This window comes from Mustelus asterias, unplaced genomic scaffold (genome assembly GCF_964213995.1).
Source record: "Mustelus asterias unplaced genomic scaffold, sMusAst1.hap1.1 HAP1_SCAFFOLD_35, whole genome shotgun sequence".
NCBI lineage: Eukaryota > Metazoa > Chordata > Chondrichthyes > Carcharhiniformes > Triakidae > Mustelus > Mustelus asterias.
Genome location: NW_027590117.1, coordinates 1224567 through 1236885, shown reverse-complemented (window position 1 = coordinate 1236885; position 12319 = coordinate 1224567). Strand labels below are relative to the sequence as shown.

General features: G+C 47.3%; 3 protein-coding genes across 3 annotated transcripts; 1 reads left to right on the top strand and 2 right to left on the bottom strand.

Moving 5' to 3' along the window:
• The first annotated feature begins 4460 nt into the window (after positions 1-4460).
• Positions 4461-4850, top strand: LOC144482260 (histone H2A-like). The gene has a single exon (XM_078201448.1). It carries the CDS (start codon positions 4461-4463, stop codon positions 4848-4850), a length of 390 nt encoding a protein of 129 aa, XP_078057574.1.
• Positions 4851-5931: 1081 nt separating this feature from the next.
• Positions 5932-6342, bottom strand: LOC144482226 (histone H3-like). Its single transcript, XM_078201421.1, has one exon. It carries the CDS (start codon positions 6340-6342, stop codon positions 5932-5934), a length of 411 nt encoding a protein of 136 aa, XP_078057547.1.
• A 1309-nt stretch (positions 6343-7651) lies between these two features.
• Positions 7652-7963, bottom strand: LOC144482224 (histone H4). The gene has a single exon (XM_078201419.1). The coding sequence runs from the start codon at positions 7961-7963 to the stop codon at positions 7652-7654; it is 312 nt and encodes a 103-aa protein (XP_078057545.1).
• Positions 7964-12319: the final 4356 nt, after the last annotated feature.

The following is a 12319-nucleotide window of genomic DNA, read 5'->3' as shown; positions in this document are numbered from 1 at the left end:
GCACTGATCCCTGCGGCACTCCGCTAGCAACCTGCCTCCAATCCGAAAATTTTCCATCGACCACCACCATCTGTCTTCGATCAGACAGCCAGTTACCTATCCAATCGGCCAACTTTCCCTCTATCCCACACCTCCTCACTTTCATCATACGCCGACCATGGGGGACCTTATCAAACGCCTTACTAAAATCCATGTATATGACATCAACTGCCCTACCTTCATCAACACACTTAGTTACCTCCTCAAAAAATTCTATCAAATTTGTGAGGCACGACTTGCCCTTCACGAATCCATGCTGACTATCCCGGATTAATCCGCATCTTTCTAAATGGTCGTAAATCCCATCTCTAAGGACCTTTTCCATCAATTTACCAACCACCGAAGTAAGACTAACAGGTCTATAATGACCAGGGTCATTTCTATTCCCTTTCTTAAACAGAGGAACAACATTCGCCATTCTCCAGTCCTCTGGCACCAACCCCGTGGACAGCGAGGACCCAAAGATCAAAGCCAAAGGCTCTGCAATCTCATCCCTTGCCTCCCAAAGAATCCTCGGATACATTTCATCAGGCCCAGGGGACTTATCGACCTTCAGTTTATTCAAAACTGCCAGTACATTCTCCCTCCAAACATCTATTTCCTCCAGCCTATTCGCCTGTAACACCTTCTCTTCCTCAAAAACATGGCCCCTCTCCTTGGTGAACACTGAAGAAAAGTATTCATTCATCACCTCGCCTATCTCTACTGACTCCATACACAAGTTCCCACTACTGTCCTTGACCGGCCCTAACCTCACCCTGGTCATTCTTTTATTCCTCACATAAGAGTAAAAAGCCTTGGGGTTTTCCTTGATCCGACCCGCCAAGGACTTCTTGTGTCCCCTCCTAGCTCTGCTAAGCCCCTTTTTCAGCTCATTCCTTGCTAACTTGTAACCCTTAATCGAGCCATCTGAACCTTGTTTCCTCATCCCTACATAAGCTTCCCTCTTCCTTTTCACAAGACATTCCACCTCTTTCGTGAACCATGGTTCCCTCACTCGGCCATTTCCTCCCTGCCTGACAGGGACATACCTATCAAGGACACCCAGTATTTGTTCCTTGAAAAAGTTCCACTTTTCATTAATTCCTTTCCCTGACAGTTTCTGTTCCCAACTTATGCCCCCTAATTCTTGCCTAATCGCATCATAATTACCTCTCCCCCAATTGTAACCCTTGCCCTGCCGTCCGGCCCTATCCCTCGCCATTGCAATAACAAAAGACACCGAATTGTGGTCACTATCTCCAAAGTGCTCTCCCACAACCAAATCTAACACTTGGCCCGGTTCATTTCCCAGTACCAAATCCAATGTGGCCTCACCTCTTGTCGTCCTATCCACATATTGTGTCAGGAAACCCTCCTGTACACACTGCACAAAAACTGCCCCATCCGAACTATTTGACCTACAAAGGTTCCAATCAATATTTGGAAAGTTAAAGTCCCCCATGACAACTACCCTGTAACCCCCACACCTATGCATAATCTGCTTAGCAATTTCTTCCTCCACATCTCTATTACTATTTGGGGGCCTATAGTAAACTCCTAACAACGTGACCGCTCCTTTCCTATTTCTACCCTCAGCCCATATTACCTCAGTGAGCAGATCCCCCTTGAAGTGCCTTTCCGCAGCCGTTAAACTATCCTTGATTAACAATGCCACTCCTCCACCTCTTTTACCAGCTTCCCTACACTTAGTGAAACATCTATACCCCGGAACGTCCAACAACCATTCCTGTCCTTGTTCTACCCACGTCTCCGTAATGGCCACAACATCATAGTCCCAAGTACCAATCCACGCCCCAAGTTCATCTACCTTGTTCCGGATGCTCCTTGCATTGAAGTAGACATACTTCAATCCACCTTCCTGTCTACCGGTACCCACCCTTGACCCTGATACCTTCCCCAATACCTCACCACCTTCACTGACTTCTGGACTACAACTCCTTTTCCCACACCCCTGACAAATTAGTTTAAACCCCCCTGAAGAGCCGTAACAAATTTCCCTCCCAGGATATTGGTGCCCCTCTGGTTCAGGTGCACCCTGTCCTGTTTGTACAGGTCCCATCTTCCCCAGAATGTGTTCCAATTATCCACGTATCTGAAACCCTCCCTCCTACACCATCCCTGCAACCACATGTTTAACTGCACTCTCTCCCTGTTCCTCAACTCGCTATCACGTGGCACCGGCAACGTACCAGAGATGACCACATGTTTTGTCTTGGCTCTCAGCTTCCAGCCCAGCTCCAGAAATTCCTGCTTTAAATCCCCGTCCCTTCTCTTACCTCTGTCATTGGTACCAATGTGTACCACGACTTGTGACTGTTTCCCCTCCCCCTTCAGGATCCGGAAAACACGGTCTGAGACGTCATGGACCTTGGCATCCGGTAGGCAACATACCATCCGTGAGTCTCTTTTGCTGCCACAGAACCTCCTATCTATCCCTCTAACTAACGAGTCCCCAATTACTATTGCCCTCCCGCTCTGCCCCTTACCCTTCCGAGCCACAGAGACGGACACAGTGCTGGAGATCCTCTCACTGCGGCTCACCACTGGTATGTCATCCCCCTCAACCATATCCAAAGTGGAATACTTGTTGCTAAGGGGAACGACCACCGGGGATCCCTGCACGGACTGCTTTCTCCCAGCCCCTCTCACCGTCACCCATCTGTTTTCATTCTAACAGTTTATCTCTCTGCACCCTATCAAATCATTCACTGTAAACATCTCACTCACATCACCACTTAATCTTCCATGTTCAGGTTATTACAGGACTAGTCTTTGCAATCTGTCCTCATCATTTGAGTCTGGCATCACTGGTGAAATTCTGCTGCTCCCACTCCAAGGCCAATCTAATCTTCCTGGGATGAACACAGTGATCTCAATGGGGTCTGAACAGAGTTTTCTGCAACTGTAACACAAATTCCAATCCTTCATAGAATATTAGCTTTATTACTTCACGTCCCAGTTAATGATGTCTGTTCACGGGGGGAGGTGATGGCCGAGTGGTATTATCACTATGCTATTAATCCAGAAACTCAGCTAATGTTCTGGGGACCCGGGTTCGAATCCTGCCACGGCAGTTGATGGAATTTAAATTTGATAAAAAAATATCTGAAATTAAGAATCTACTGACGACCGTGAAGCTATTGTCGATTGTCAGCAAATCCTATCTGGTTCACTTCCTTCAGGGAGGAAATCTGCCGTCCTTACCCGGTGTGGCCGTCATGTGACTCCAGAGCCACAGCACTGTGGTTGACTCTCAACTGTCCTCTGAACAAGGGCAACTCAGGATGTGCATTAAATTCTGGCCAGTCAGCGATGCCCTTGTCCCACAAATGAATTTTAAAAAAACACGGCCCTCTGTTCGTCTACAGTTTCCTGCATCTCGCCACAAACATAACCACTCTGCTCTATTACATCACAAGGACGTTTCAAACTAAATGTGTTCCCAAGGATAATCTGTTTCTGTCACTATGAACTTTTCTCGTTGTTCTTTCAGCCGGTGTAAATCCAGAGAATGGAAGGGATGGAGGGAAAAATCTTTCCCGAATCCTATTTGGTCATCATTCCAATAACATTTGGGTGAGGAAATCTAATCGTCAGTCTCTGTGAAAAGCTGTATCCGGCACCTTCCTATTCGATGGTTAGAATGTAAAATGGAATAACTTCGACTGCTGTTTGTGTCTCCTGTCCTATAAACCAAACACTGACCCAGAATTCACTCAATGCCTTCGCTTCGTGCTGAAAACTGTTATTATTCTGTTATTTTCACAGCTCCTAAATGACCCCATTAGCGGCTGTTTTTCGCGGTAACGGTCCCTTCTCTCAATTCCTGAAATGTTCATTGATTCATCATTTTATTCACAGTAATTCTCCACAGGGCAACATTCCGGAGTGGGATTATTACAGAGCGGAATAAGGACAGTGTGCGGACTCGATCCGGCTCCCTGTTTTCTGTGAAGGAGAGTGGGTTCTGATTGAAGACGAAACGGAGTGTTTTCCTTCTGGGAATGCTGTGAACAGGGATTGATTCCCGCCCGGGACAGTTAGAAAGCGATAGGAGAATGTAGCACATTGAAAGAAAATGTTAAAGCCGCGCCTGCGATTGGTGACGGGAAGAGCTGAATAAAAGCAAATCAATAGAAGGGATTTGAAATCTCTGACTGAGGGCGACATTGATTTGAATTCGCTCCTTTCCCACAATGAAATTGGCGGGCTTTTGGAAATGGACAAATTCTCTGCTTCTGCCGGTTGTTGTGGGGAAATCCCGCCCTCTTCTGTTTCCAGTGAGCTGATTGGTGAAGAATATAGGCAAATGAGGTGAATAGAGCAGCGGCCAATCAGAGGAGCTTGTCAGTTTACAAGAACAGTCAATGCTGGAGAAATTGCTGATTCTTTGTGAAAGTGTTTGTGAGATTGTGCAAATGTCTGGAAGAGGAAAGGGCGGCGGGAAAGCTCGGGCCAAGGCCAAGTCTCGCTCCTCCCGGGCTGGACTGCAGTTCCCGGTGGGCCGTGTTCACAGGCTCCTGAGAAAGGGCAACTATGCTGAGCGTGTGGGTGCCGGAGCCCCGGTCTATCTGGCTGCTGTGCTCGAGTATCTGACCGCTGAAATCCTGGAGCTGGCCGGGAACGCGGCCCGGGACAACAAGAAGACTCGCATCATCCCCAGACACCTGCAGCTGGCCGTCCGCAACGACGAGGAGCTCAACAAGCTGCTGGGAGGGGTGACCATCGCTCAGGGCGGGGTGTTGCCTAATATCCAGGCCGTGCTGCTGCCCAAGAAAAGCAGCGCTGGGTCCGCGAAGAGCAAGTGAAGCGACCATTCTTTAATCTGATAACCCAAAGGCTCTTTTCAGAGCCACTCACTTTATCTGAAAAAGGGCGACCTGGTGTCTATCGGTCAGTTTCTGCACTGCTATTCACAACACAGCTGTTTCCCGCTTTGTTTTATCAATCCGTACTATTGACACAGACAGTATTTTAATGCAAGTTGCTGCTGTTTCTTGGGGAAACTATCCCAGTGAACATAAATGATCCTATTTCAAATATAATTGCTTTAAAATGTGATAGTCTGCGAGGACATTCATCTGCAGCCCATCGGTTTTCAAAGTCAGTCACTATCTGGAAAAGTGTTAATTATTGTCTGTGCGAATGTGCAAGCGTTTCTGCAATGGCTATTTCGGTGTGAGTGGGTTACTGTTTGAGATATGCTTCATATTCTGAACCTAATGACGCAATTTTCAACACTCGCTGCGACTCGAAACATGTGCGGAGAAAGTGGATTTGCGGAATTATTAGAAACATAGAAACCCTACAGTGCAGAAGGAGGCCATTCGGCCCATCGAGTCTGCACCGACCACAATCCCACCCAGGCCCTACCCTCACATATTTACCCACTAATCCCTCTAACCTACGCATCCCAGGACTCTAAGGGGCAATTTTTAACCTGGCCAATCAACCTAACCCGCACATCTTTGGACTGTGGGAGGAAACCGGAGCACCCGGAGGAAACCCACGCAGACACGAGGAGAATGTGCAAACTCCACACAGACAGTGACCCGAGCCGGGAATCGAACCCAGGACCCTGGAGCTGTGAAGCAGCGGTGCTAACCACTGTGCTCGGAAACTGAAATGATCGCAGGTTTAATAAAACCACTTTAAAATTGAATTGCGGTAGAACTGTTAACGGCATCGCTTTTACTCTAACCATCAAAGGATTGGAGATATGAGTGACCTCAATGCAACGGAGAGTTAATTGTAACATGGAGAGGTTTCGGTACTGGAGTCCTGGGAATTCAAACACTAGAATCGTTAACAGGAGATCGCAGCTCTTTCATTTGCCGATTTGGTGGCTCTTAAAAGAGCCGTTGTTGTTCTTGATGCTGAAGTCGGGGTTTAGGCGCGTTCCCCGCGGATGCGGCGGGCCAGCTGGATGTCTTTGGGCATGATGGTGACTCGCTTGGCGTGGATGGCGCACAGGTTGGTGTCCTCAAAGAGCCCCACCAGGTAAGCCTCGCTGGCCTCCTGCAGGGCCATGACGGCCGAGCTCTGGAAGCGCAGGTCTGTCTTGAAGTCCTGAGCGATCTCTCGCACCAGGCGCTGGAAGGGCAGTTTGCGGATCAGCAGCTCGGTGAATTTCTGGTAGCGGCGGATCTCCCTCAGAGCCACAGTGCCGGGTCTGTAGCGATGAGGCTTCTTCACTCCGCCCGTGGCTGGAGCGCTCTTCCGGGCCGCTTTGGTAGCCAGCTGTTTGCGAGGAGCTTTCCCTCCGGTCGATTTGCGCGCTGTCTGCTTGGTCCTGGCCATTTTCTGAACGGATGCAGCACAATCTCTGAGACACAAATTATTAATACAGATTCTGTCCTGCTGCCGCCTTTTTAAACTCTGTGAGGAACCGCCCCCAGCGGGAATTGGCCCAGGAAGTTTCAATCAAACTCTGACCAGGGAATTAATATCTGTAACTCAGGTTCTGATTGGTTCAGTTGTTTTGTTAACCGCGCCTTTCAGAAATTGGGCCGTTTTCGATGCAGGAAATAGCCATCTGTATAAAAGACTTTATCCCGTCCTTATTAAAACAAACATTACTCGAAATATTGAAGATTTAAAGTCTATCTCCCCCCACTTAGTGCTTTAGACCCTTTCCCCGCTCTCTGGGCTGTTCATTCCCAGAATCTCCCGCTGTTCCACTAGATCCCTGTCCCTCTGCTCTCCTGCCGCTTATAACATTCGCCGCCGTTTCCGGGGGAAAGGATGAGAAATCATTCTCTGTGTCTCCCTGAAGCCGGTGTGAAAGGGGTTGAGTCTGTTGTTTGTTACAGAGAGTGACTTCATATTTGTCCCGTTTGACAGTACTGAATAGAGCCGTTTGCCGCCCGTGGCGGACAAATGTTCAGAAATGAAACCTCTTTGTAAAATAATCTTACAGCAGAATATAAATTGAGAATCTATTTTTAATAAGTTAAGAATTTGTCTCAATTCCCTTTCCCGCGCTGAAATTGGCGGCATTTCCCCCAATTCAAAATTTCTGCCGGTTGACAGTTGAAGCCAATGATTGGCTCAATCTTCACATTCGATGCTCTGCGATTGGTTCAGAGCTGCGAATGTGGAGAGGATGGCCAATCAGAAGCAGGCTGGGGTTGGAGCGGCTCAAGCTGCGGGAATTGCGGGTTTGTGAATGACTGAGCGGAAACTGATCAGTTTCACAAAGCCTGTCAGTTTCAGTGCAGGAAACAACCGTCTGGGGGCAAATAGCAGCACAACTGGGACTGGTTCCAGTGAACGATTCACCGGCCGCTGCCACTAAACTTCGCTATTCCAGAGAAAGCTTTGATACACTATGAAAACACTGTGATTAGGCAGGAGTGATGTGGCGTTTCACTGAGGGCACATGTCAACTGTGGGCTGATTCGACAATACACTAAATTTCAAAAACAATCCGCATGGCTGCTCCAAATGAAATGTTAAATTCGGTGATTCCCGCACTGTAACCTAAACAAAACAAACATGCATCTCAAGTACTGAACAGCCTGTCCCAGCTCCGTCCCCAGGTCACTGCTCTCTCTGTGAAGCGGTGAGTGGCCCTTAAAAGAGCCTTTGGGAGGAAGGTTGCAGTTGTTCAGCCGCCGAATCCATAGAGAGTGCGGCCCTGGCGTTTCAGAGCGTACACCACATCCATGGCAGTGACCGTCTTGCGCTTGGCGTGTTCAGTGTAGGTGACCGCATCCCTGATCACATTCTCCAGGAAAACCTTCAGCACCCCGCGAGTCTCCTCATAGATCAAACCCGAGATCCGCTTGACACCGCCACGGCGAGCCAGGCGGCGGATTGCTGGCTTGGTGATGCCCTGGATATTATCACGAAGCACTTTGCGGTGCCGCTTTGCGCCGCCTTTACCCAGTCCTTTGCCTCCTTTCCCTCTGCCAGACATGATGATTCTTCACTCAGATCTCTGCACAATATGAGACAGGAACTTTTTCAGGCTCCTTTTATACAGCCCGCCCCGACCTGACTCAGAAAGGCGGAGTGAGAGCAGAGAGGGGAGGAGACAGAGTGAAGATTAAACACAGAGCGGGAGGGAGGAGAGAGCCGGACTGACACACACACACAGAACGGCCCCTGATCTTTCAGCTCCACCTCCAGTTTCTGCAACCGCCAATTTCAACCCGTTTATTCACAATGGAAGCGAAACACAGCTCCCCACACAAACCCTTCCAGAGCCGCCCTTCACACACAAGAGTTTCCACAAACCCGGAGCTTTGAAATATGGAATCAAAACAGAAAATGCTGCAAATAATCAGCAGCTCCGGCAGCTTTTGTGAAGAGAGAGAGAGACAGAGTTAACGTTTCGGGTCGTGACTCTTTGCTTTTGTGTTTTTAAACCTGGCCCCGTTATGATTCCCAGTCAGTAATATTCCGACCTAAACACAGCAAGAATCTCCCTCAGTAACATCCTCACCCACATCCGCTTCCAGCTATTTACACATACCATATTGCAGCTGTTTGGGGAAATCTCCTGTGTTAAAATTGAAGTTGGAAAGCGGTGTTGAGCCGCCAGTGTTACTGTCTCACACTGAATCTACCAGACATCTTTATTATGAGAGAAAGTGGCGATTGAACAAATGTCAAATTCAAATGAAATTCAGCATCTGCTGTGTTTTGCTTTAGTCTGAATTTGAAATGATCTCTATTGAGAATGAGCCGGGCCGCGGGACAGGAATCATTTTCTTGCGGGATCAGCTCTTTCCTGAGAGATGTGGATGGCTCTGAGAAGAGCCTTTGGGTTGAGGTTTACAATTTGCTCGGGTTCTTTCACTTCTTTCCTGACGCTTTCTTCGCTTTTGCTGCTTTCACTTTGGGTTTGGCCTTCGATTTAGTCGCTTTTTTGACAGACTTTCCGCCCGTCACCTTCTTCACAGGAGACTTTTTCTTCAGGGCTGCTTTCTTCACCGCCTTTTTTGGAGTTGCCGCCTCCTTGCTGCTTGTTTTCTTCACTGTTGATTTCTTCACTGGAGTTTTCTTTGCTGCGAGTTTCTTGGCTGCGGGTTTCTTGGCTGCTGCTTTCTTTGTTGTCACCTTCTTGGCCGCTGTTTTCTTTACTAAAGATTTCTTGGCTGTTGGTTTCTTCGCCTTCTTTCCCATTTTCCCCGGGCTTTCCTTCTGAGCGAGTTTGAAGGAGCCGGAGGCGCCCTGTCCCTTTGTCTGCACCAGAGAGCCTTTCTCCACCTTCCTCTTGATAGTTAACCTGATCTGGGAGACGCTTCTTCCCCACATCCACTCCACCGCCAGCCAAAGCTTTCTTTATCGCGGCCAGGGACATCCCCTTGCGATCGCTGCAACCCGCCACAACATTGAGGATCTGCTCGCCTAACTTGGGACTGGCTGCCGCATGTCGGGGAGCCGCCTTCTTCTTCCTGGGAGACTTCACTTGAGCGGGAGCGGCTGGAGGAGCCGTTTCGGCGGCTGCAGTTTCAGTCATATCCGAGAGTGTGTGGAAAATCTGTGTGAGAGTCAGAACTGGATCCGAAATGAACCCAGTGGTGGCGGCACAGAGCAACTTAAAGGCAGAGAGCGGACGGAGCAGAGACAAGCTGCTGTCAGCTCCCGGCTCCTCCAGCCTCTCTGTGTTTCTCTCTCCTCACAAACTCTCCCATTCCAATGAAATTCCGCCTCTCCAGAGATCCAGCTCACATCCTTCATGTCTCTGACACACGAATGTTTGCTGTTGAAAAAGTTTCACTCGAACTGAGTACTCCATTTTCCACTGAAACCCGTTTTACTGCTGCACTGATCGCGCTCTCACACGCGATAGCTGACATGTTCTCTACTTTTCCACTGAAATCTTCAATTTAGCGAAACAATTGCCTTGAAATCTCATTTTGGAGCTCAGCAGGGGGATTGGGGGGAATCTTTGATTGAAAATAGTTTTATTTTACACCAGAGAAACTCGGAGATCTCATGATCAGAACAGACACACAAACACAGTTGGATTAGTCTGACCCGCCCGCTCCTTTCATACACTCTCTCTTCCACAATATTCACACCTACACATTCACAGGACAAAACCTTTACCAACTGTAAGGTCCCAGCACGGAATGTTTTACTCTTTCCGGCCTTTGCTCCGGATTCCAGGGGGTTAGTTACAGTTTTTCACCACAGTAACTGTTAAACACTCTGAGGCCTGCTCCCCACAAATTGTCTTTCAACTCATTCATGGAATGTGAGTGTCGCTGTCTGGGTCAGTATTTATTGCCCATCCCTAATTGCCCTTGGGAAGATGGTGATGAGCTGCCTTCTGGAACCGCTGCAGTCCATGTGGTGTAGGACCACATCTGTTAACCAGATTCCGTGGCCAGAGCTAATAATATCTGGGGGGTTTTCAGTTATTATAGTGATTGCAGACATCATTGTGTCTTTTGGGTGAAAATACAAATTATCTGCTCTCGGAGTCTCTACATTCCCTGTTTTATTTGTATCTTCTGCACTGACAGGTAACAGTAAATCACAACCTTAACAACCAGTGACAGCCAGTTAAATAATCATCCCACACTCGCTGAAAGTGAAGTTTCAGATAGTGATGGACAGTTTCTGACCATCCTCCGATTGGGCCTGAGGAAACCAGATTCACTGTCAAAGCTGAACTTTGTTACAGAAGGGGTGGAAGAGCCAGGTGAGCGATGGTGGTGGAGTCGTGACTGTGCGAGCATTTGACCAAGAGTCAGTTCCTGACCATCACAGTGGTGATTTATTTAATTAACTATCGCAGGTCACAACAGCAGGTGGGCATTCCTAAAATAAAATTCACTAAAGATTCTCACAATCACTGTGTTTCTAATGGAAAATCCAGCTTCAATTTACTTTCAGTGGAAACTTTGTTAAAATGAAAGAACAGGCCTCAAAACTAATCAATGAGTTCTCAGTCGTTAACAATAGTAAAAAGGTGGCTGAAACTGTCCAGAAAAACGAGACAAGACAGGTTCAGTTTACAAACTGTGCCATGGATACACCAAATGTCTGATGAAATCAGCAACTAAGGTAGTTCCTAATTATAACTATTGAAAAGGGTTGTTTGAGCAGATTGAGCGATGGTGGTATAGTGGTGAGCACAGCTGCTTTCCAAACAATTGACCTGAGTTCGATTCCCGGTTATCACATTGATAGTTTATGCAGAACCTTGTCCACGGCCTCTTGTGTTTTAAACCGAGTGGACAAAAACAGTGCGAACGCAACATTTGACAGGAATGAAATAAAATAATAAAAGTTTCTTTTTTTTTCTTCGGACGTAATTTGTTTCAAATGAAAAATTATTGAAATAAAAAAACAAATCCCTGACCTAATAAATGAGTTCTCCGTCAGAGACAAAGATAAAGTTTCAGCTCACACACTGTGCTCTGCACAATCCTGGTACCTGATGAAGTTAATATGAACGTTATTGGGGTGGTTCCATCATTCTGACACATGTGCAGCTGCGATGACTGAGTGGTTAAGGCTTTGGACATCGGCAATGCTGTACAGAGCACACATTCAAACTGTGGTAATTATACAATACATGGCAGCATTGTGAACAGTGAGGGGGTACTGCTGAAGCTCAAAGTTCCTTATACAGCTTGTGGATTGGTCAAACAAGACCAATTTAAAGCAGAGAAGTGTGAAATGATTTATTTCATTGGGAAGAAAAGGTTGAGACAATATAAAAGTAATGATACAATTTTAAAAGCATGCAGGAACAAGGGGCCTGCAGTTAAATGTGACACTAATAATTGCTGTTTGAGTGGCAGGTGGAGAGCGTGGTTAATAAAGTATTTGGTTCTGTGAGCTTCATACGTAGGGACATAGAGTTCAAGAGCAAGCAGGTTATGGGAAACCTGTATAAAACACTGGTTTGGCCTCAGTTGGAGTATTTGACTCTGATCTGGACAGCAGTCATTGGAAAGGATGTGAAGGCATTGGAGAGGGTGCAATAAATCTCTGGGCATGGGTCCAGGGATGAGGAAGTTCAGTTACATCGGTAGATTGAGAATTTGGGTCTGTTCCCTTTGATGAAGAGAAGGTTGAGAGGAGATTTGATAGAAGTGTCCAGAATTGTGGAAGGAGTAAAAAATTCCGTGCTGGGACCTTACAGTTGGTAAAAGTATTGTCCTGTGAATGTGTAGGTGTGAATATTGTGGAAGAGAGAGTGTATGAAAGGAGCGGGCAGGTCAGACTAATCCAATTGTGTTTGTGTGTCTGTTCTGATCATGTGGAGGGAATTGGAAGGAGCTGATAGGGAGAAGCTGTCATGTCTCAA